The sequence below is a fragment of the Melitaea cinxia genome, chromosome 10 (assembly GCF_905220565.1).
Source record: "Melitaea cinxia chromosome 10, ilMelCinx1.1, whole genome shotgun sequence".
NCBI lineage: Eukaryota > Metazoa > Arthropoda > Insecta > Lepidoptera > Nymphalidae > Melitaea > Melitaea cinxia.
In genome coordinates, this window is record NC_059403.1 from 11,103,602 (window position 1) to 11,130,800 (window position 27,199).

At 32.9% G+C, this 27,199-nt stretch overlaps 2 protein-coding genes across 2 annotated transcripts; both read left to right on the plus strand.

Annotated features, from left to right (window-relative positions):
- Nucleotides 1–1,032: 1,032 nt before the first annotated feature.
- Nucleotides 1,033–19,525, plus strand: LOC123657421 (ionotropic receptor 75a-like). The gene is made up of 10 exons (XM_045592968.1): nt 1,033–1,257; nt 2,225–2,390; nt 3,359–3,521; nt 9,757–9,929; nt 10,749–10,996; nt 15,465–15,558; nt 16,114–16,301; nt 17,725–17,832; nt 18,099–18,265; nt 19,136–19,525. Exons 1-10 carry the CDS (start codon nt 1,033–1,035, stop codon nt 19,356–19,358), a joined length of 1,755 nt encoding a protein of 584 aa, XP_045448924.1. The 3' UTR covers nt 19,359–19,525.
- A 3,751-nt stretch (nt 19,526–23,276) lies between these two features.
- On the plus strand, nt 23,277–26,680 carry LOC123657422. Its single transcript, XM_045592969.1, has 4 exons — nt 23,277–23,331; nt 24,511–24,641; nt 25,826–25,955; nt 26,497–26,680. The coding sequence occupies exons 1-4, from the start codon at nt 23,277–23,279 to the stop codon at nt 26,580–26,582; spliced, it is 402 nt and encodes a 133-aa protein (XP_045448925.1). The 3' UTR covers nt 26,583–26,680.
- The last annotated feature ends 519 nt before the right edge of the window (nt 26,681–27,199 follow it).

A 27,199-nucleotide genomic window follows, 5' to 3' on the forward strand; every position in this document is an offset into this window, starting at 1 on the left:
TGCAAAATTTATTATTTGTTTTACTAATTACCGCTTTGTATTATCTATTTTTACGCTTCAAGTATCAAAGCTTGCCTTTTGTTTCATCGTAATTATCTTCAGCGTCACGCTTAGTGATCTAATGTTGTAATTTTAGATTTTTTAAAACGAACTATACCTAGTACAGTCCAGTAAACCATTGTTTAACAAAACGATTAGCGGTGATTATATAAGGGCGACCGCCGCCTATGTCATTAGCGACTAACTTGATTATACCTGGTAAAGGCTTTAATTAAGTGTAATGTACAATAAAATAGAGTAACTTTAATAATGAGAGAAATATTTTATAACATTTCTCTGATATAAAAGACAAATGAAAGTACGTTATTCAATTACTTTTAATTTCGATGTTGAACATGAAGCAGTTTAAACTTTTTAACACAATTTTCACTCTTTGCTTTTTTAATGCAGAAGCATTATTTTTAAACAACGAAATTAAAATGATAGCTAGTGTAATCAAATCGTATCACAAGCCCTCTGTATTACTCAATGTTTGTTGGACGCCAAGTAAGATTTGAAATTGTTTTAACTATATCTGTAACAATGAAACCGTGCTAAATATATAATAAATTAAAACTGCATTTTACTTTATTTTAGCGCACTATTATAATTATATTTCTATTCCTTTACAATACTGAAACATTTTTCAGAGTTAGGAATTATTAGATTAGCGGATATCTATATCTCAGAATTTATTTTATAGAAAGAATTTTAATTAAAAAAAATATATGTAGTGCAGCTTAAACTGTACTATTTTTCATAAAACATCGATCCGTCCCTTCACCAAAAGCAACTTTACTGAATTCGGATATAAAAATATCAAATATGAAAGTAGTAGTTTCAAGTATATTATTGTAGTATGAACTCAAATTATGCCTAGTTTCATTTAGATGGATGCAATAGTTTTGCCGTGACGCACGGCCAAAATATAGACAGATAGATTTTTTTAATGTTTTTAATATTAATTAAAGCTGTTGCAGTTTTATTATAAGCATGGAATTGATACATCTTTACCATTTACAATTTAAAAAAATATTTTCTTATGTTACAAAAGAAAGGAAAAGAGAACTTATAAATGAATTAAATGACAACGGATGCCCAAAACTAATTCAGTTTACGCAGAATTTTGATGAGACGACTAGAAACGATAATAAACAACAGAATCTGATATTTGTAACTGATTTAAATTGTCCTGAAAGCAGTAAGTTAATAAAACGAGTAAGTTGGCTAATATATTTTAACTACTAAGGTATAACATTTGCAACTTATGTACATTTGCAAAACAACAAACCGAACGCGCAAATTAACAATCTCAATTAAAGTCATTTTATTCATGAGTCACTATCGCCAGGGGGACTTGTGTCATTCATTAATCAAAAAAAAAATGGCAACGTTGAATTTGAACGCTTATTGAAGAAATGCTGTCTCAACTCGTTTCTTTACACAACTGGATACTAAAGAAGCGTACGCCCTATCTAATGATAAGCAGATACCCTAACCTATGGACACTTGCAACATCAAAAGCATAGCAAGCGCGTTGCCAACCTCAATTATTATGATATTTCATGCTGCCCCGTACTTTGATAAAATTCGTTGCCAAGTTATGTCTCCGAACTAGTCTTATAACATTCCGTAATAATCAGATTTCCGAAAAAGGTAACAAGGTACAAAATTGCTTATACAACGGATACCAACGGTTACACAGAACTACAGAAGTAAAGGGTAATTGCTCACTTTGATTAGCAATTAGTTATTAGAATAACCAAATTATTATGTGAATTTCGCTAATAAGTAAGGGCGTAGGTTTCAGATACCTAAATCGAAATACAAAAACTTTACTATGTTTTACTATGAGCTCAGGCTACAGGCTGCCTTCCTCACCACAGGAACACAAAAATGCTTGAGAGCAGTATTATTTACCTGTAATCTTCTGTAAGGTTAAGGTACCCAGGGGTTGAGAGCAGTGTTATTTACCTGTAATCTTCTGTAAAGTTAAGATACCAGCTCCAGATTTGATCAGGATATTTCATTCTGATCCGTAAGTCAATAATTGAAATTTTATTTGGTGCTATCCAAGATAAGAGTGTTTAAATAAAGTAAAAAATAAATAATCCAACTGTTTCTCTTTTTAATATTAGTAAAGTCTTGCACAGTATAAAATTTAACTGTTACTGTTAATTTCTAGGCAAATCGTACCGAGATATTCCGCAGTCCGTACAGATGGCTTGTAATCGGCAATTATGACAAAAATAAGGAAGAAATTTTAAACTATCTTACACATTATCACATATTGATAGATTCACATTTCATTTTATCTATAAAAGAAGCCGATGTCTTCACGTTGTATTTACGTAAGTATTTCATATATTTTATTAAATTAATAATGTTGTGCCTATTCTATTACGTTGTTATTGCTTTTAATGATGCCACACAGACAATATTTTTCAATTTTTTTGTACCACAGAAACACTGTATGTGTTTTAATAATTGTGTTTGTTCTATACTATCACGGTAACAGAGTTTTTACTTACATAATAATTATATGCGACCGCGATCGAATAATCTTGGGGGGGTTCTAAAACTTGCTATTCAGTGGTTTTATCACTTTAAGTTTTACCAGGTTTTATGTACAGCAAAGATACTTCACATATATACTAACAATTGTGTATATTTACAAAGTTGAGGTACTATATACTCTTTGTAAGACGTCGAAATATGTGAGGATACCGATATGTCTTCACTTCCTTATTACTCTGATCTATTTTCATGCCGACTATATTCACTATTATCTTCAATTTTAGAAATATTTATTCGATACTAGGTATTTTCTATAAGCAAGTCATTCTCTGTTTCTTCTACAATAAGAAGAAAATAAGACAATATGTTCGTCTCAAGCAACAAAAACGGAAAGTAGAATACTTTAAAGACACCGATAGTTGCTAACGGGTAAAAAATACACATATGCGTCTAAAATGTCTGTTATTGATTAATACTGCATAAACAGTCGTCGGTCATTCAAATTGGTGGACCGTTGCACGTTTCTCAAAAGGTACTCAAAGCGGTGCGGGACAAAATTAAGCAGATACCTTTAATATTTTCAAATTTATGCACTATGTGGTAAATATTACCCGGTACGCCTCCTGCCTAACTTATCATGTTACACTACACTTTACTACGAAAACATAAAATATTGTCAAAATTCTATAATTGAAAATGGGTTATAACTGAAAATGGGTTTGAATATTCTAAACATTTTTAATATCATTTTAAAAATCGACCATTCCAGTGGTTCTACATATTCTATCTACAATATTTGCAGCTTACAAACAGACATCTAATAGCAGTGAATGGAAATTAGAAAGCTTCGGTACTTGGACTGCTCGACATGGATTAAATAAAACAAGCAATATGGCTGTTGAAACGTCAATTAGACGGAAAAATTTAGGTGGTCTACTGATCTCAACCTCTATAGTTATGGTGGGGTATGTGCAGTATGTTAGCTTTCATGTGATTTGTTTGCATTGTACTGGCGACGATGTTTAAAATTAATTTATTTTAAATGACAAACTCGTGTATTACATTAGTGATGGTTATGTTTTATTAGTTTTACTATTTGTTAATAGCAATCACTGTTCTGATCGGTAAAATTGTGTAAAAAAATTCATTTATATGAACGAAACGAAACACAAGCTCTAGTATTTAGCTTATTGTATGTTTTAAGAGGAAAGGGTACCGCAGAGACTTTTCAAAAATAGGTATTTGAATAAAATGTTTCTGTCGCGCTGCATGCCGCTACCGCGCCCCGCGCCATCTCCGCTCCGTTTTTTCTATGTGTGACTGTCGTGTTGTTAGTGTGCGTGCGCCGGCTATTCAGCTATTAATTGTTGACGATATTTTAGTATTCGCATCTTTCGTTTGTGATTGACTACGAATACATATAGCGCATAGTGTATTTTTCTGAATTTGGCTTGTTTTATTGAATTTGTTCTGCATCGTATTGCTGTGACTCGGCTTACTATTATTGAATTTCGTAAACTACTTATTATTATGATTTATTATTTTGACTTGGATACTCTTTGTGACTTGATACATGTCTATATTTTTGTGGGTAATTATCGAAATACTTAGGTACTTTATTTATGAATTAGGTATGTAATTACATGGTTGAGGTGTGTGTAAGAATGGGTAATGAAATACATACATAATTATAGTGTATACATGTAGTACATAGTATAAGTGTAAGTATAGTATAGATATGTAATGTAGTACATACATAGTATAAAATGTTTGTCTTAGTACCTATATAATTTGTAATGTCTCATGTTTGTCGCAGTTATTAATACATAGGTATAGGTTATATGTATTAATTAACATATAATTGCGGCGATATAACAATGATTATAAATAATATTATAATTTAAAAAAAAAAAACAAGAAAAGCCGCCTGCGTGAAGAACAACTACCTATTAGAAAGACAATTGAAAAGGCTGTCAATTACACAAAGATAGCTAAATAAATCACACCGATTTCACACATTATGTACTGTACACTTACAAAAATCATGAAGGCGACTTTTTCAATTATTATTTTATTTATGTTTTTTTAGTTAGGCAAATTACGTAATCGATTGAATTTTTTTAAAGAGTGGTTGATTAACATGACATAACATAACAATACACGTTATTGTACACCAACAGAAAATAATAATACGTATCAGGTTGATTTTTAGCCGACTTCCAAAAAAGGAGGAGGTTCTTAATTCGACTGTACTGTGTGTATGTTACTTCAGAACTTTTAACTGGGTGGACCGAGTTCGACTTGTACGCAAAGGAAAAAAAGCCGACTTCAATTACATCGACATGTAATACAACAAAGGTAGACGAAAATATAGTCAAGTAAATACGCGTTATTAAAGATTACTCAAAAAGTTGTTATCAGATCTCCATGAAATTTAAATATGGACTACACGATAAACATCAGCTTTCGATTAAATTAAAAATCATCAAAATCGGTACACCCAGTAAAAAGTTATGCGGTATATCTCAAATAAACTTAAGTGAGACCAAATGACACACACCACCTTTCGATTAAAAAAAATTGTTGAAATCGGTCCACTCAGTCAAAAGTTCTGAAGTAACATACATAAAAAATACAGTTAAATTGAGCTTCCTCCTTTTTTGGAAGTCGGTTAAAAATAGAAACCGATTTTACACGTCTATAGAATTCCTAAGTCGACAAGCTTGAACAGTGAAAGATTTAGTATAAAAGAAAGAGGAGTGAGAAGAAGTAAGCTTTCCTCAGAACGAAGACTACGTTCATTGGAATCACTAAGAAATTTAAATCGTCGTTTTAGATAAGCAGGTACAACAGGGTTAAAAAGAATAAAGTAAGTTGAGAATATACGTATTCCCGCAGTAGGGAATTGGGTGTGTAAGCAAAATTAGTAAAATGTTATCCACAATGTCACTTAATCTTGTGCTTCCTGGAAAAAAGAATAAAAAAACTGTCATAACTACCTATAGAGTTTTCACTTCAGAAATGACTGAAGTCTGAAAAGCAATCCCCTTTTATTCGAGTCAAGCGTGCGCCAAATTGTTGATAACATTCTGTATCGTTTATTTCGGGATTCAGTTAATCATTATGAACAATGAATTAATCTTTTTTTATATAAGAATGGGGCACACAAGCAGACGAAGCCATCTGATTTATAACAGCTACCGTCGCCCATGGCCTTTAGAGAAAACATGTAGACACTAGACGCTTGAAAACCCCCAAATTTTAGCAAGGTCATTCCACAGTTTGAATGTATGCGGAAATAATGCGCACGAAGCTCGCACATTGGTTGCAAACCACTGGTGGATACAATTAGCACCACTAGACTTCTTGACATCGAAAGAATGCAGACAAACGACACTGCTCATAGTGCACATTACGCACCGCGTGCTCGCTGCTCGATGGTGCTTTTCCCTCATCGTCAAGAGTTGAATTCGACGCAAAAAGAGTGCAAAGAATTTTCGCTTACTTTTTCGCATAATGTGCCAGAGAGCCTTCAGGTTCGCGCAATGATGGAAGTATAGACTAAAAAAAGTTACCTTCGACAGCTTTTGTAAGAAACAAAAGGCACGGGTTCCATTTGGAAAGCTCAATAGTCTCTCGCCAATTCTGCTGTGTTTGAACTTTGCCCTAGCGATTTACTACCTGTATGACCTGGAGGCAGCGTTGAATCTCTTCTTCAGGTTATGCACCTGTGAATCCCCCATATAGATGCGGGAGATTCATAGGAATTCACTAATAGTATTGGCCTCACAGGCTGAAGCGAACGATCCCCCGCATCTATTGCTGCAGGTCAAGGCTAATAACTCTCCAGCTTGGAACTACAAGCTCTTTAAATTAGCTTAAAATCCTAAATTCAAAACATTCATTCCATTAAAGAACTCACTGAATTATTACTGATAAAATTCAATAGCCTTGCATCCAGTTTTCCGGAGGTATTAACTTGATGTTTTTCAAAACTAAAACTGATAAAAAATTACCTAAGGATTTCGATGGAACAGGAACAGCTACAGCAGACTACACTCACTATTGTCTATTCTAGGAGGAAGTAATAACTTATAACCAATAAATATTTATTTTAATTCAATGCAAGCATTTTTTTGTGAGAAATCTTTACCCATCATTTGCCTGCCCCCCCCCCACTAATTTTGATACAGGGCTCCAAGGTTCCCGGGGTTCCAAGGAATGCTACGCCAGTGGTGCCACTTGAGTTTTTTACGCAATCCAGAAATATGATTCTATTTACGAAGTCTAAATACGAATCGCATAGGTACATACATAGATTTGACCAAATTTAATAATCTGCTCCTCAGTAATGTCAAGAAAACAACTAAACAATTTTTTACCGATGAAAAAAAAACAGAGGAGGTTCTAAAGTCGCCACGTACCTATATTTATTTATGTTTGACCATGCATAGCTTTTTACAGAGTATTCCGAAATTGTTAAAAAAAAAATATATTGGAAAGAGTAAACCCCGAAGTTGTTTTTCGCCTAGGAGGCGAGGAAGAAGCGCGCCTCGCAGCTTGCTTGGCATAGGCATGGGAAAGAGCAGAGTCCTAATTTTTTAAACTTATTGTATTTTTTATTAGTATTACGGTAATAATAATCATAATATACTTTTTTGAAATCCTTGTATTGAGCCCTTTAATTTGATACCAAAAACAAACAACACAGTTATTTACCATAATTATCATTGTTAATTGTTAGCGAAACCCTTCGTTAGCCCAGGTTTGCACAGTGTTACAATAAAAACCGCAAACAACAATACAAATACGGTTTTATTATAGTTATGAAAAAAGAAATTATTTAATTTTGTTAATACGAATTTTAGAAATTATCGACTAAAAATTACATCACTAGTGTATCGATATAATTATCGACTATGAGGCATCACTTCGCTGGCGTATATACGTATTGCTTTGACCCTTCCCTCCCCCAGACCTATCCCCCAAAAAGCAAGAAAGGGACAACTGCAGCTCAGACCGTTTTAGGTATATAATTTTTGACCAAAACAGTGTTTCGTAGTCGACTGTTTTCTCCTCAAAACATGGCAATTTTTTTTTAATTTTTTTTTACAAAAAAGAAGAAGCCTTCGGCTATGCCCCTATGTTTTCGGTTTTTTGAAAATATGCATATATTTTTTTTAATGAGTGTCTGAAAATGTACAAAAAATTATGCAATATTTCGAGTTTTTGAAGTCTCCTAATTCCTATGATAATAAGAATATGAAAAAAATCAAAACATAGGGGCATGGTCATGGCAGCAAAGAGTTCTATGTCACAAAAATATTTGATCTAGTGCCATTATCCAGGGAGAAAACAGTCGACTACGTTTGTATGGAGAAAGAGCCGGTACCCTTTCCTCTTAAGTACTCCTCATGTACTCAAGTACACACGATCTTGTACTCTCTCTAATTCTACCGTACTCCTACCTTAAGTGTCTATACTGAGAACATCGTAAAAAGAATAGATGCGTCAATGAAGAAACTAATCCCGCACGAACTATTTAACATCTCAAATATTCAGCAATCACGTGTAATAATGGCACGCAATTAGAGATTACATTCAGGATCAATATGACTAGTGCCTCGCAAGTGACTGTAGAGTGGAAAACGATCACTGGAAAAATTTTAGATTACGGAAGAACTAGCAGTAGAACTAGCATTTCTAGTAGAGGTAGCAGAACGACGCTTGGTTCAAACGTGCAGATTTATCGCGCAGGGAAGCGTGGGCGCAACAGCAGGTGCAAGAAATTTATTATATCCAACAGTACCTTTACGTGCGTTCTTTCAGCGTACATGCAAACTATGGAATGAAATTTTTGCTGAGGTTTTCCCTGAGCGCTATATGGGCGACAATAGCGGTATTTGATTCTTTTAAAAGGTTTAATGTACTCAAGGAATGAAAAATTAATTCACAGCATCCTTTTTTACCAAAATTTGTGAAGGTTAGAATTAGTTTTCATGTTTAAGATTACTATTATGTACCTATATCATATAATATGAGTACGAAGCGGCGATATGCGGTCTTAATACTTATTGGATGCATAATATCGGTCTTCTTATTTAAATAATGTTATCTTGCACCATCCGCCAAGCCGCATTGGAGCAGCATGGTGGATTAAGCTCTGATCCTTCTGCTACATGGAGAAAGAGGCCTAAGCTCAGTAGTGGGATATTACAGGCTGAAGCGTATCTTGCACCATGAATACTGTAGAATATTCATGGTGTAAGAGAGTAGGCTCAGCATTACTCTGTCAGCATCTCCAACTGAAGCACTCACTAGGTCTCAATATATAGTGTTGTGATATCATCCAAGTTGCTATTTGAGCATTGGAATGGCATGACAGCGATATACATGTCTTCGTGTTTTACCTCTAAAAGTATATACGAAGTGATCGCGTTTAAAAGTAGTGATTCAGTGGAAAAAGTTTAAAAAGCTAACATTTTATTATCAAGCGTTACGAGGGTATCGTCAGAGCAAAGACACAAGCATACTAATGATCTAAATCCATGGCATTAGATATATATAACAATTTCTTTAGATCAGAATATAGACTAAGTACTGTTTATTTTAATGCACACATAACGTCATAATAATAGCAAAACAGAATACAGCGTCGTGACAAAGAAATAATTAATAAGTCGTATGTGTTACGTACGGGGGACGGCTTAACCTATAATGCAGTGTGCAGTGTGGAGCTGTGTACCCGGGCGGGTGTTAGGGGGTGCCGAGAGTCGCATGCAAGGGTGCAAAGTATTTATGTATAAAATTGTCGAAAATAAAAAGTCAATGTCTAGATATCGTTGACATTTATAATAGACGAAATATCGATATTCTTCATTTATTTCCGAGTATCGAATTCTTTTTTTAATAATAATATATATGTTAATATGACTTGTTGCTGACCTTTTATTTTCTTTGCCTCAACAGGGCACCTCGGTACAAATTGCACCCGGACGCTACATGTGCTAGAGCCACTCTGGTTATACACAAAAATACACTTACGCATACCTATCATTTTTTTTATATGATTTTAAATACAAGAAACTTTTAAACATTTTCTCTTGTAATAAACTTTTAATTACTTAGTGGGTTCACAATTTTGTGTCGTTACATGTATTATTTTCTGGGTTACCCTTATTAAACAGTCTCAAATTGCAGAGATATACATATAAAGCTTATAGCAAAAGCTAGTATCAACCAATTGGATCCCTTATACAATTTTTTAAATGCGTCAGGACATTTTATTTATACGGATAATTGGGGATATTTTGTAAACGGATCATATAATGGTATGATCGGTGATGTCGTGCGTGGAGCTGCTGAGCTTACAGGTTAGTTCAAAAGAATTTCAAGTCGCACATAAGATCACCTAGGCCCGGTTGTTATTTCACGAAACGTTTCGTTTTACTCTCGTTTCGTCTTAATCGTTGTAATTATTGATAAAAAGACAAACTATCGACCATATCAGTAAACATTAATTTTTAAGAAACGTACATTTTAAATTACGGCTAACAGAGAAGTCTTAACACGTGTATAAAACATTTCAAATAAAAAAAAGGAGTTAAAATTTAGAAACAAATTAAAAATCAACACTAGAAGAATGCAATAAAAATTAGTAATTAAACAACTTCTTTGTAATATGAAACTTTGAATAGTTACGGGTTTCTGTAAAGAGCTCACTATAGACGGCGCCACGGTTCGCTTAAACCGAAATTAAAAATTATCATATCGAAAATTTCGCTCGAGCGGGTGCATCGTTCCATAGCTTAATTGGCTAGAGCGCCGACACGGTATGTCGGAGGCGCGGGTTCGAACCCCGCTGGAGCGGTCAATTTTTGATATGATATTCAAAAATGTTTAGAATTCCTAATGTGGGTAACACAAAAAAATAAAATCTTAGAAATTAAACAACTTTTAGAATCTTAAACACTAATCATTGGAGTAGCGCAAAGCCTAGTATTATACATTTTATTTTGAAAGGTCCTTCGCAGTCACTAAGGTATTCGATTTCATGATTTTTTAATGTTTTATTTTTATTTTTGTTTGTTATATTAGTTTTTAAAAATATTTAATCTTTATGCCTCAATTATTTTAATAACCTAATGTTAATTTTTTGTTAAAAAAAATTTAACATGTACATTGTTTTATAGGCACACCACTGTTCATAACGGAATCAAGAATAAGAGTTTTGGACTTCTTATCGTCCCCAACGAAATCAACAGTGAAATTCGTGTTTCGTCAGCCAAGTCTATCGTATCAGAACAACTTATTCATTCTTCCATTCAAACCTCAAGTGTGGTTATGTATTCTCGGGCTTACGATACTGATGACATTTATATTATTTGTAAACGCTCGATGGGAGAACATTAAATCTGATTCGCAAGAGGTAAGTAAAACTGTACAAGATGTGTGATGTCTTTTATACGTCTATTTTGTTAATTTTTTACACATTTCTAGTTGGAAAACGTAATTTAGGTAAGGCACAACAGGAAATATCCTGCTCAAAATCTCGAGTAGCCCGTGTGAGGAAGTACATCAATCTCACAGAAAATCAAACGAAAATAATATTACACTCAAGTACTGTTGAGTTCCTGTGGCAAGTAAGGTGGCCAGAGCTCCTAGATAGAGTTGGCGTTAGGGTCGTGAAAGCGTTTACGATGCTTCTAGTGTTGCAGGCGTCTATAAGCTTTGGTAACCGCTTACCATAAAGTAGTATCGTTTAACAAACCACCTAGGGCCATTACTTGTAGTGATTGTAATGTTTTGTATTACAATATTTTACTTAATTAAAAATAACGTAACAAGTTTATTCAAAACGGAATATTGTCTCCAATTTAAGTGTACCATAAAAAAATCTTTTCAATCTTCATAAATTAAAAAAACAGTAATTATTTTAAAAAGTTTTTTTTTGTTTGTATTTGTAAGTAAAAACAGACAAGACAATTGTCAGACATTTTGTATTGTTCACTGAGATTAATTAATGTTCATTGATCTGTTAAATTATGTTGCTATTTCATTGTAACTACTTTTATGTATACAAAAAATTTATTACCAAAATTATCCGTCTTAACCGAATACAAAAAGGAGGGGCTCATTATTCAACTTTTTTTATGTGTGCTACCTTATAAGTTTTACCGGGTGTAGCGATTTTGAGGACTCTTTTTTTAGTTGAATGCTGATAATTGTCATTATATAGGTCTTATTTCAATTGGATCGATATCTGACAAGTACTTATTGAGTGACCCCTCATAATTATTCATATTTAATTGATTGTTTTTTCGACATTTGAGACAGATCAGATCAGTAGTTTTTGAGTTGTCTCTAACAATGCGTACTTTGGAACAAACAAATATATTTTGTGTTTTATTGTAGTCTAAGTTAAAAGAAAATTTTAAATTTTATTCAAATAGTTATTTATCAATCAATTATTAAAACAACGACCACTGCTCTTGTGTAGTAATGCGGATACCTTGTAGGCGTCTAAACACAGGCGGTCGCGGGTTCGATTCTCGCTCGGAGTTGATATTTGTGTTTTTACAAGCATTTATTTCCGGTCTAGTTGTCTGTCCTCGTAGGTCTCCCCACCGTGCCTCGGAGAGTACGTTAATCTGTCGACCCGGTCGTTATCATATATACCTTAAAGCGATTGTTACTTATAATAGGGAATATATCCGCCAACCCACATTGGAGCGTAGTGGATTAAGATCCGATCCTTGTCCTACATGAAGGAAGGGGCCTATGTCAGTGCATCCTGCAGTGGAATATTATTGGCCGAATCGTCTTAAAACATTTTTTTAAATGGGTTACCACTTATAAAGAAACTTCTAGTAATTTAAGTAGCTAAGAAAAAAATCCCTGTTAATATATATTAATAAGGTTGAAAAGGATGTTTCATATAATATATAGTAAATTCAGATTGAGAAATATTTTAATAAAAATATTGATTTTTTTTTTCTTTTTTAATAATTATGTAAGTTTATCATATCGTAGTTTTTATCTATTTATAATTGATCCTTACTCCTTAATTTGCACACCTTAACCGCTGCTACTGTATCGTGTCCTGTACCCAAAGGTTATCTGGAAGAAATCGCTATTTAGCGGTAAGATTGCCTTTGTACATCTTCTATTGTATCTTTCTTTATATGTGTGTCTGTATTTCGGTGTACATTAAGAATAAATAAATAAAATAAAAAATATACAATACATTTTAATACCTACATTAAGCGATTACGTAAACTTGTTACGTTAACGCATACGTTAATTTCAATTTGGAATAGAATGTACAATCATTATTAATAATATTTACTTCTCGATAATACGAATTATGTCATGATTGTCCTCGTGGCGATTTTATTATGTAAAGAATTCGAATTGTTTATTTTACAAATATCTAAAAGATGAAAGTGGAATAATCTTCTAAAGACAGACTTAGGTAATGTATTCGGTGTCAATTTTATTAATTTTTATACTCTTTATGTAATCATTTTTCTTAACACTAACAAATAAAACAAATTAATATTTACACAGACGAAGAACATATTTTTAAAGAAAAAAGATAAAACATAATATCTAAACATCAAATAAAAATAGTTGTAATCAGATCTCGATGAAATTTAAATGTGACCACATGATAAACATCGGCTTTCGATTAAATTAAAAATCATCAAACCAACACCTAGTAAAAAGTTATGCGGATTTTCGAGAGTTTCTCTTGATTTCTCTGGGATCCCATCATCAGATTCTGGTTTCCTTATCATGGTACCACACTGGGGATATCTTCTATCCAACAAAAAAAGAATTATCAAAATTGGTTCATAAACGACGAAGTTATCCCCGAACATACATAAAAATATGTATAGATATATACGGTCGAATTGAGTAACCTCATCCTTTTTTGAAGTCGGTCAAAAAATGATTATAAAGATAAAGACATCAACACTTCTGATTCAGAAAAAAATTTACTACTAGTATGTTAATGTGCTACATATAAATAATATAAATATCTTGAAAAATACACCACACGGTCGTCTGTCCCTATGATAAGCAACTTAATGCTTGTGGTACATGTAACATCCGACTGTTATAACTATTTTTTTTTAATTATACATACATATAATACATATGTAAATATAAATAAGAATATACACACAGACCCAGGCGGGAATCGACCCGCAACCCGCGGAACAGAAAGCAGGGCCACTACAAACTTCGCCAACGGGCTAGTCAAAAAATATACGAAGTCGGTTCAGTAGTATCGTGAATTTTGAATTTTTTCAAAAACTATTTGTTTATTCATGAATATCTTTGCTATCGCCTACAAAAAAATAAATCCGATATCTGACATTTATGCCAAAGTTTTTCTAATCCTCGAAGCACTTTAAAACAATCACTTTATGAGATCTTGTTCAGCTCCTACTTCGATGGCGTCGATATCGTACCATTTCTTGTAATTGATAAGCAGGGTCTGGTGGAAAACATAATTATACTGAACAGTTGTTCCGTACAAGTAATTAGTATTTAACTATATAGGTATATTTTGTACGATCGAGTAAAAATATCAAAAATACTCATTCCTTTACGCTTCTGAATTTATTTATTTTTTCCGAATGTACCAATTTCAAGCGTTTATAGTAATACAAACAGTCTGTAAAACTAAAACGAAAAAAAAAAAACCGACTTCAATTACATCGACGAGTAATACAACGTAGATCGACGAAAAAATAGTCAAGTAACTACGCGTTATCAAAGATTACTCAAAAAGTAGTTATCAAATCTCGATAAAATTTATATATGACCACATGATAAATACCAGCTTTCGATTAAATTAAAATTTATCAAAATCGGTACACCCAGTAAAAAGTTATTGCGGATTTTCGAGAGTTTCCTTCGATTTCTCTGGGATCCCATCATCAGATCCTGGTTTCCTTATCATGGTACTAAACTAGGGATATCCCCTTTCCAACAAAAAAAGAATTATCAAAATCAGTACATCCAGTAGAAAGTTATGCGGTATAATACAACGTAGGTCGACGACAAAAGCGTCGAGTAAAAACGCATTATTAGATATAACTCGAAAAGTAGTTGTTACATTTCAAATGAATTTAAATGGGACCAATTGACACACACCACCTTTCGATTAAAAAAAAATTCGTCGATCTCGGTCCACCCGGTCAAAAGTTATGATGTAAAATACATTTAAAAAAAAATACAGTCGAATTGAGAACCTCCTCCTTTTTTGGAAGTCGGTTAACAACTATTCATTACATATCTGATACAAACTATTTCCAATTGATTTGCCTTTGTGTCTATTGTTTACAGAATTCAAACAAATATTTCTTTTCCATACGTGTAATGTGGTATACTAGCTTTCCACCCTCATCTACAACCTAATCGACATCCGCGTGGAGTACACGATTTTATCCCAGATTACTAAATAGTTCCAACGTAATTTTTAGCTGTTCCGTTGTATTCAGTAAAAGTGTATGTAGCCTATGTCACTCAGTGATATTATAGCATTTTACTAATAAAGGAATGTTTAATTAAATCAGTCCAGTAGTTTAATCAATCGATAATTAACTGTTTATTATAACAGAAATATCACAAATATAAGCCAACGAAACAAATATATGTATATGTGTAGTTATGCTGCTACAGATTTGAGAAGGATATGTCTAGCTGTGCTTAACCTCAATAAAATTGTACATAAAATATTAAATTGGTTGAAGTCCATTACAAACAAAAAAAAAATTAAATATATTCTTGTAAAAATATTCGTATAGACAATATTACCAAATTGATATTTAGACTTACAATTAGGTACTACTTTAGTAAAAGTATTGTACTGTTACACAATCATTGATTTGCAGTTCGATAAAACGTCTTTAACGCCGAAAATGAGCGAGATCTCTCTTATGATTATTGGCGCTATTACTCAACAAGGAAGCTATGCCGAACTTAAAGGTGATTTCATATATATTTTATAAGAGACTGTTCCAATTTAGCAAAACGTTGTTTTATCTTGGTAAAAAGTTTTTTACTCTTTCACGCAATTGATTGATTGTAATGAAACTGTGTACGTATATACCTGAAGAGAGACCTGGAGATCCATAAAAATACATGGGCTATTTATTGCTTTTTACGCTGTCGAATCCGCGACGCGCAGCTAGTATTATATTATTATATTATATGCAAAAAATAGATATCACTTCACTTCACTTCAGCCTATTGTACGAGTAGTCCACTGCTGGACGTACTCCACAAGTTCGCGCCAAAAATAGCGTAAACTCATGTGTTTTGCCCATAGTCATCACGTTGGGCAGACGGTTGGTGACCGCACGTCCACCACTAGCTTAATATAAAAAATAGATATAATATATTTTAATAGATAAACTATTTATTACAAATTCTATAAGGAATCACGCAATATACGTACATTTTTTACAAATTAATAGCTCAAATGAAAAATACAGTTATTTAGCTTGACTTTTATTACAATATTTCATTAACTTTTTACAGGAACTCTGGGACGAGTAGTGATGTTCCTAATGTTCTTATCTTTCTTATTCCTCTATACGTCGTATTCAGCCAACATTGTTGCGTTGTTGCAATCCAGCTCAAACCAAATAAAGACATTAGCTGACTTATTGAATTCTAAACTAGAAATGGGAACTGAAGACACTCCATATAATAGACATCACTTTACGGTAAGTCTTTTTCTTTTTTTTTTTTTTGTTTCAAACTTAAAGGTTTTATTGTTTTATGATAATATCAAAATAACGTTTAAATTACTTTAAATGTCAATGAAAATTTAAAAAATTAGCCTTTTCACACACAATCATAACATTTTTAGATTCTATTTATAATATGGCATATTAATTATTTGACGTCGCGTTGGCGCAACGGTCATAGCCATGGATTGTACCTATTGCGCTGGCGGTTGTGGGTTCGATCCCCGCAAATGACAAACATTTGTATTGGCCATACAGGTGTTTGCCGTGGTCTGGGTGTTTATGCAGTCCTTGTGGGTCTCCCCACCGTGCCTCGGAGAGCAGTTAAGCCGTCGGTCCCGGTTGTTATCATGTACGCCTGATAGCGATCGGTTCTTAAAGTAAGGAATATATCCGCCAACCCGCATCGGAGCAGCGTGGTGGATTAAGCTCTGATCCTTCTCCTACATGGGGAAAGAGGCCTATGCCCAGTAGTGGGATATTACAGGCTCAAGCGTATATTAATTATGTATCGTTAATATGTGCATTGAATAACAGTGAGATGTTGTAACAATTTCTAAACTACCCATCATTATATAAGGTCTTCTTCTTTGATAAAGGATAAGGTTGGGGCCAAAACCGCTAATATGTTCCACATATTTTCAACCATGAGAAAAACTTCATTAGCGAATTAAGCTCTAAAAACCTCTGCCTTACTAACCTTAATATAACTCACAACTACATCGATATCGAATCACGTTTTACATCTATACTAATGTTATAAAGAGGTAAGTTTATAACTTTGTTTGTATGTAGGGGGTAATCTTCGCAAATACTGATCCGATCATGAAAATTCTTTCACTAACAGAAAGCTACACTATTCAGGAGTGCTATAGGCTATATTTTATTGTAATTGAGCAAAAAATTCAGTGAATAAGGAAAAGATTAAAATATAATATCAAAATGGTAAATAAACTAGCGCCATCTATCGCTATTAGAAAACAATTTATAAGTCTTTCGACGTTATTAATTTAGTCTTATTTTAGTCTATCGACGACGTTTTCTCGATTTTTTGATAGATGGCGTTGGAGCAACATATTATTTATTTAAGTGCTATAAAATTTGTTTTGCGCGGGGGGACAATTGGACACTTCGCATCATGTACCGCGCATCACATGACCGTTTTATTGTTTTTTCATCTATACGATAGGATGCCGCGCGGCTTACTCGCGTGTTCGGCTCCCTACGTAGCAGACGTCGACGAAATTGAAACACAACATAATTACATCACAAAGAAAATAATTAACGCCCAACGAAGTGGGCACGGGTCGGCTAGTCTTGAAATATTTCGGTACGAAGCTGAAAATGGGCTACAAAATACTAATATTATAAGAATAATGATGCCTGTTAATTCTTTTAGACCGCCACTGAACCAGTTAAGAAAGCCATTTACGAGAAAAAAATAGCACCTCCCGGAACGAAACCAAATTTTATGGATTTGGAAGATGGTGTCAAGAAACTACAAAAAGTAAAAATTTATAGTATAGCACTAAATAACAATATACGTATAATCGTAACATGCTCAGTTTTAACTTTTGACTCGTAAAATATTTTTTTCAAGCCATTGAAGGATTAATTAATTACCTGCATATAATTAGACTATCGTTATTGAAATCAGATGACTATGATAAAGTTTTGCTTCCTTTTCTGATGTTATAATTGCTCAAATCTGTAATTGATTTCTATTGTTTTCATTATTTCCTTAAGGTTATTTATATTCATTTTAATTTACAGGAACCGTTCGCCTTTAATATGTTCGTTGGACTCGGGTACAAGTTAGTGGAGAAATATTTCCTAGAGCACGAGAAATGTGGTCTACAAGAAATTGAGTACATTGAAGAAAACAAGCCATGGTACACTTGTCGTAAAAACTCTCCATTTAAGGAAATGTATAAGATTGGGTAATAATGATACTAGTTAATATAATATGTAGGTACTGCTGCTGACTATCGTTGTATGATTTACTGTATACCTGTACATTGGCACGGATCTTGAACATTCAAGCAAAAACGAATTGAAATATGATATATCGATCACGAATTAAAATGTTTGCGGTGCACGATACACAAAGCGATCCCCACTCTGTCGCTAAGCATTTAAGATCATTGACAATACTTTTATCGTTAGTTTAAGTATAATAAATGGGAAGAGTAAGGTAGGTTGTAATAACCAACAAGTTCCAACACTAAATTTATTAAAGGATAAGGTCAAATGGACATCATAGTGCAAGCAAATTGTAAATATGCATTATAAACAAATAAAAACATTAAATATATTATCACCAACCAGAATTTCTAGTGTCGTATTTAATTACGTTATTTATAAAGTATATAATGATATTTATTAAAGACTTGAGGACGCGTTCGCGCACACTAGTTTGTGGCTGTTGCGCTGGCGGTTGTGGGTTCGATCCCCGCACATGACAAACATTTGTATTGGCCATACAGATGTTTGCCGTGGTCTTGGTGTTTGTGCAGTCCTTGTGGATCTCCCCACCGTCCCTCGAAGAGCACATTAAGCCACGGTCCCGGTTGTTATCATGTACACCTGATAACGATTGTTACTCATAATAGGAAACATATCTGCAAGCCCACATTGGAGCAACGTGATGGCTTAAGTTCTGATCACGGTGTATGAAATTTATAGCTTGACAGAAAGAAAATTAATTTCCACTCATTGTTAATTACCTACGTTAAAGAGGTGTAGTACCAAGATGTAAATCGTAATTAAAAAATGTATACATTATTGATTTATCTTGTGTATCCTTACAGGTTACTTAGAAATCATGAACATGGCATGATTTCACGAGAAAATAGATTAATCTACACCGAAAAACCAGTTTGTATTGTCCACGGTGGAACATTTGATTCCGTTAATATGACAGATTTCTATCCTGCTCTGTTGATGCTCGTTTACGGAATAGTATTATCTCTGGTTTTATTAATACTAGAAATATTACATTGGCGGCGTAGTCGAGTTACATCTACAAAATAAAATAATACCTGCTTTTTATTATTCTTAAAATACTATGTGATTATGTAATTGTAATCATGTTGCACTATAAAATCAAACATTTACTAAAAAAAATCACGATTTTTTTCACTAATGTTGTAGCGAACAGTAGGAATATTTAACACTATAAATAAAATATTACAGTTCAATCACTTCTTTTAATGCTGCTGATGTGTGGTTACGCATTATGAGTATAGCCACCCCCTCTCTTCCTGTGGGTGTCGTAAGAGGCGACTAAGAGATAACAGTTCCACTACCGCCTTTGAACTTAAAAAGCCAACCGATGGCGGGATAACCATCTAACTGCTGGGTTTGAAACACACAGGCCCAAGACGGGTAGCAGCGTCTTCGGTGCGATAAATCCAGCCTTGCGGTCACCAATCCGCCTGCGCAGCGTGGTGACTATGAGCAAAACACATAAGTTCACTCCATTTTTGGCGCGAACTTGTGGAGGCCTATGTCCAACAGTGGACTATATTAGGCTGAAGTGATAATGATGATGATGACTTCTTTTAATTACACTTATTATTACTGTTAGATGATATATATGTTACTATAAGATATTAAATAATCTTTATGTATGAAACAACCGACACTGACATTTAGTAACGCTGACGGCTGCTGGCGTAACAATGACACTTTATGTATTATAAGATATAGGTATAATGTATACCAGCATTTAACTATTGTACCGATATGAATAGTAAGCGTCAAGCTAACACACACATAGTTTTTAATTTCAATTATGTCGTTTTCTGTACCTATTTAAGCAACTAAGACGGGAAACAGGCGTACGGCTCACCTGATGGTAAGTGATTACCGTAGCTTACAGACACCTGTAACACCAGAAGCATCGAAAACATATTGCCGACCCTTCCTCCAATTCCAGGAGTTTACCAATTACCACAAAAACACAAACTCCTTGAAAGCAGTATTATTTAGATGTGATCTTCTTCTTCTGTAAGGTCGAGGTATTTCATTAGTCGAGCTGCTCCCGTACTTTGAATATAGATACCAGATCCACTATTCAAAATTTACAAAATAAATTGTTTTCGTTCCCATGAACGTCGTTCTAAAACACAAAACTTTTAAGCTAAGTAATATTAAAGTCAAAGAGGGTAAAACCGCACAAACTAGGTACCTACTCATTAATAAATATAAGTGTAGGTAAGTACATCAAGTAGATGTCTGTAGTAAAAGCTGTATTTATGAAAGAGGTAATCAATGCAATAGCAAGCGACTGTGTGGTCTCGCCGCAGCCAAGCAGTCTGCAATCAAGAGGGACCTATTTCATAAGCAAGAATTACGAGTTTAATAAACAAACCGTAGTGGTTTTTTTATATTATATGAAAAAAAATAAGTATTTAAATATAGAATGATTTTGTTTTATATATTCAATACTTAATGCAATAAACATTTTAACTGCACATGAGTGCACATGATTGCACATGAGTGCAAAAACTCCTTTTATGTAAAACTAAACGTGAAGATTATTAAAAAATCATGCCCTAATGGTGTTAATTGTCCAACTTTGAGGAGTGTTTTACAAAGTAGAGAAATAGGAAATATTTTGACCAAAATGTGGAAAAACCCTACTATGTTGAAATATCTCAACTTTACATGATCACATTGGGACAATACTGTCCTCGTAAAGTGTGATCCCATAGTGAGTAAGATAGCTAAAGCTTACAATAGTAAGTCCATAGGCTACAAACCATGAAGTAGATCGTTCGATTGTTTACAATCCTAGACTCCTAGTGGTACGAAGACAAAGCTTGTTTCAAATATCAATATTACAAAATCGTTGTGTTTTTTTACTCATTTGGTAGATATATTTTGACCCTGTTGGAATTATTAACAATATTTCGAATAGGATAAAAAAAGTATAATGCCTTCATTAAATATTCGTACCAATAAAAAATTTAATAAATAAGTAAGGTTGTACGAAAATACCGCAGTACATAATTCCGTTATCCGTTAGCAAGACGTCGGGCGGTAATTGCTTGGCAATCGATTACTCACTACAGATGGATGGACGGCAGTGAAATGGCTATTAAGATAAACACCGGCCAGTGCCCTAAAGGCTGCATATGTATCACAGGAACCGACATACTTAATTTACATTTTTACAACCCGATCTCGGCGACTAATTTAATCATAAAAGTAAGATGTCTAAGAAACAAAAAATGTCAGCCGTCACGTGACGGCTGGAAGATGTGAAACATCGAATTTATTTTTTGCAAGTAATAGGCATAAAAGTACAGGAACTAAATATGGCATGATGAAAAAATACAATATTACGAATTTTCTCCAGAAAATGATGCCAATTTTATTCAATAAGCATTTATTTCCTTTACATGCAAAATTTTTTAATTAAAAATTTCTACATAATCGTCACAACTCAATTATTATACAGTATAGTATATTACATATATTCCATCATATAGCGTAGCGATGTATCGCCACGGCCTGTATCGCCACGCGAACAATCAGGTTTACCCTCGCCTATAGATATGTTACACAACAATATAATATCTGCTTCATAAAATCTAAATCAGAGGTTTCCAAACTTTTTAATATATTAATATATTTCCGCTGACTTTTTTTTAAGTTAGTTATTCCATTCCATAATACCATAAAATATACCAATCAAGGGAAAATTTATTTCTGCTGAAGGTTGTGGGCATGCCCACCGTGCCCAATCAGATAAATTTTCATGGACCCCCGGTAACGAATTGTAAAGGCCCCATTTTTCGGCCATACCAACGTAAACCCCGTCGAGTTTCCCGTGGACCCCTGGAGCTCTACTTAGACCATTTTGGGAATCAGTGATCTAAATCAATCTAAATCATAATAATTCACTTAATTCAAAAGCACTTTTGATTAGACATTTCAGAAATTAAAATTATTGGATTGAGTTTGAGAGTTAATTAGTTAAGAATGTGTATAATAGTTAATAGTGAAGCTACCACCAATTCGGAATGTAGATACTGCAAAGAAAAATCATCAAGAAACTCCACAGTTACGCTTTAAAAAAACAACTAAAATTGGAACAACTAATACAATGATTTAGTTAATACTTCTTTTGCCTCGAATTAGGCTTAGGTTATTCTTATATTTTTAAATAAAAATATCGCGAAGAAACTCGACCCTAGAGAAATTCTAATATTACTATATATATTCCTAAATTATTTAAAATTATTGTTCTTACAGACTGTGTATTACTTGGTAATGAAACTGAGTAAATATTTTCCAATAAGGAAACCATTTTAGTATCTTAATTTACACTTACAGATTGGCTGAATGATTGCTTTTGTAATGTATAATTTTATTGCAAATATTTCTAAATTTCTTAAGCAAGTGTGAGTAATGAATATAGTTAGATTATGTGAACATTATCTGATTCGAATTATCTTTTTTAAGTGCCCATTTCTTTCACTCAATTCATAAACACAGAAATTAGTAGTTACTTTATATTTCCTTCACCGAAATAAAGACAAGACGATAATTATATCGTCTTGTCTTTAAAAGAAAGAAAGAAAGAAACAACACCATTATACAAAGAACCATTTCTTTAAATGCTAAAATTACTTCAAAATTTCAATACCTCGAATGAAGTTTGTATGTCTACCTGTTGAAATAAATGCCAATCCTTCTCAGTATGTTGTAAGGAAACAATAACCTGTTCCCAACTTTTTTTTTTAATTTTCTGCGATAAAAAGTAATTATATCATAATCAAAATACGTTATCGATTGTGAGATTTTATGACGAGTGTTAAACAAAAGAATAATTTGAATTGATAAGATTTAGATATAAAGTAATTACGAAAATATATTAAAAAGAAAAATTTAATCAAATAGCAGTGATAATTTACGTTTAGTGTTATACACCCATTTACAATGTTTAAGGAATTATTTTTGCTCGTAATTGCTTACTTAGTGGGAAGAACTGCAGGTTAGTAAATCATTTTGTTACATATCTGGGTCAACAGTTTCTTTTATTTAAATTTTAAATCCTTTTTGATCTAATTAATATTTCTATTATACCATATGATAGATACATGACTTTATGGCAAATATAAACACTAAACCAATCTGATATTGTTTTAATGAGAGCATTAGATAAGATTTTTTTTTCAAGGTAGTAGAATATTTCGGTCCTAGGGATTTATGAAAAATGAGAATCCTATGATTTTAACAAAATAATAATCCTATGACTTTTCTAATGTTTACGCGAATTTCGCCCATTATAATGAAACAACTTTTTCGGATTTTATCGCGATTAATTAAGTTATTTAAATGCCCGACGTTTCGGATACTTTACAGCAACCATGATCACGGGAGGACTCTAGTCTGCGGTTTTGACATGTTTAAAGAATGAATAAAAAAATTGTGTGTCAGTACTAACAATTTACCTGAGTGGAGTATACTATTTAAAAACGATTACGTTACGTTATATTTAAATTAAGAATTGATATATTTTTTCTTGCACGAGTCGTTGCGCAGTAAAACATCACTCAGGCAGGTCTCGTTGCTGTTTTACAAGACTTTTCTTTTTTTAAATATATAACTAGATCGGCAAACAAGCGTACATCTCATCTGATGGTAAGCAATTACCGTAGCTGATAGACGTCTTCAACGCCAGAAGCATTGCAAGAGCCTTGCTGACCCTATCCTCTATTTCCCCCGGAGCTCTGGTCGCCTTACTCACCAACAGGAACACAACAATAGTATTATTTAGTAGGAATCTTCTGAAAGGTCGAGGTATTACCCCAGTCGGGCTGCTCCATATTTTGGCCATGAAGTTTTCTGCTATGCCCTACTTCAGTTACCTACCTATTAAATTACATTGAGTTACTCCCCATACTTTTGTGATACAAAAAAATTACACTCAATTGATTGTATTTAGTAAACATAATAGCAGTTGAAAGACAATCACATTCACACAACAAAAATCTAAACAAAATGCATTTATTCAATCGCTCGACAACGCAAGACGCTCGAGTTGCTGTTTGATAAAAATGTGAAGGTTGACCAGCATGTTTCTTAAACAGTTTCATAAATATATTTTTAATTCCATAGTTTACCGTGTTAGTAGTTAAAGTAAAATTTAATTCGAAATATAAATTTTTAGGAAATATGCTGTGCTATGCCTGCAGCTTTTCAGCTGTAGACACTGACAGATCTTGTCTCACGATAAGCAATAGCACGCCAAGAGTGCAATGCTCAATGACGTATTGTACCATAATGAGACAGGAATATCGCGTAAGTTTTTTATTTAATAGTAGTGCATGATATTTAATCTATGCAGCAATTTTTATGAATCTATTTATTTATTTATAATAAGGTTAGCCAACAGTTGTTTACACTTACATATTTAACATTGAGAAGTAATATATCATATACAAATTCAACAACTGCTTATAGGCTAATGCAAAAATCACAGTTGCACTTAGTTAAAACACTAACGTTAACTAAAACTTTATCAAAAAGAACAATATCTAAATCAAAGAAAAGATTGCATAAAATCATTTACATAAAAAATAAAAAATCAATGAATTAGATTTAACGTATAATACATACGAATATACATGCATACATACATACGTGTATGTATGTATGATGTATATATGTGTATATTTCTTTATGTAAATATATTTACACTTTAAATGGTATATCACAATTTGTACACCTACACCTATACAATACCATCTCCTCTGCCCCTAGGTTGCCTGGAAGAGATTGCTTTTCAGCGATAAGGTCGCCCATTGTACCTTAATATGATACTTTATTAAAATCAATCTGCTGTGTATTATTTCTGTTTTAGTGTATAATAAAGTGTATTGTTGTTGCTGTCGATTTAACGTAGATATAATGCCTAACCACAGAGAACAAACGTGCAGCTTTTTTGTGCATAAATTTATAATAATAAAACAGAAATATTTTGCGTATCTATTAGTTCTACATTTTATTCACATCTTACTTTGTAATAATAACGACGTAGTAACATTTTTGTTGGATTTTAAATTGAAGATTTCTTAAAACTAAAAAGAAACATCTGAAGTAGCTGTACAGCAGGTTGATTGCTACTATGAGACTTTATGGACAAAATTAAGAAATCGAGAGAGCAGAAACTTTGACATTTTTTTATGTAATATAAACATAGTCAAATCTTCGAACATATCTGGTATTACATAGCTTTTCGCTCGCGTGGATTACACGATATTAGCTGTTCCGTTTTTGCCCTTAAAAATAGCCTATACATATGCCTAGTAATAAAGTAGCGTTTTCCTGGAGAAGGCATTTTTAACATGGGTTGAATAACTTTTGTCTTTATCAATTACAAATATTTAACAACACAAATCTTTCCTCTTTGTAATATTTTATAGTACCTACATATGACTTTTTTAATGTATAATTGATGTAGGTATATTAGCAAAATATTTTAGGATCCTGCGGGCGACATATCCAGTTTCACTCGAGGTTGTGAAAGTAATCCAGACTATTTAAATCATGACGTAATAGATCCAAACTTCGTAACGTATTACCGGGCTTGTACTTCCTCACTTTGTAATATTGGTAAGTATCATTTTATTTACTACTTAAATGACCGTTACGTTTTCTGAAAATTTTAAATTTTCTACTCTATTTTGTTCATTTATCTTTTCGTAAAAAACTTCTAGAAAAAAAAAAAAACATTAAAAGTTTTGTGCTTAGCGATTCGATTTTATTTACTTAGAATCACAATAAGATCCACGTAAAAACGATATGTGTATTCAGTGGACCTATAATTAGAACAACTGATTGTTGCGTTTTAGGTTGGGGTTTCGATTCTAATAAAGTATTAGTACTTATAGCTCACAAGATAAGAGCCTTTGTATTAGAAAATCTGCATACATAGCGGTCAAAGCCGTTATAATTATATTCTATGTATCTGTGAATGAGACAGAATGCAGAATCGTTACAGGATCTCTTTTTTTGGGCATAATGACATTAAACCTTTTTTTATTTCATATAGAATATAGTAGAAGTATCTTATAACTGCAGTAAAATGATTTCAACAATTGTTTATGTTAATGTCTTGGTTATTAATACATTATAATTATGTGTTTGTTACTAGGTGATGGGATAAGGGCCATTGGTGGATCACTTTTGAATCCTCGTCCTCAATATAACGGCTCGAACCTCCTTGTACCTGGGACGTAGGTAATTAAAGTAATAAAGTTTATTTGAAAGTTTTAAAGTGAAACGAAAAATTGACATTAAATTTAGCGTATTTTTAATAAATTATTATTAAAATCTAATTTATTTATTTCCAATTCACATAAATTATCCTATATGAATGATATATCATAATTCTTTTCTTTATACAATCAATATAAATATTGAAGCTATCATATTCAGTGTGAACATTGTTCTTCAATCTTCGTAAAAGTATTTCCTTAATATCACTACAACGATTTTTTTAAATTTATTTTACTAAAGTTTGTTTTTTACACAAATCTTGTAAAACCATGAAAAAAATCGACTATTTTTACCAATTACTCAGCTGATACAACAACGCACAAAAAACCATCATCATGGTAAATGAACAAATATTTTTCCGTTCAAAAGCCTGTTTATTAAAAATACAATGTACATGAAGCATCATCGACTCTAAGGAGTAACCAACTAACAATAATGCAACTCAACCGCCAGGAAGGGGAAAAAAAACCGCGATGAATCGAATAATAAAGATAAGGCTCCAATATCTAGATTATAAAAAAAGGTAGTTAGTTGCAAATAAAAAATTGCACTTAAATGATTATATACAACGTTTACCT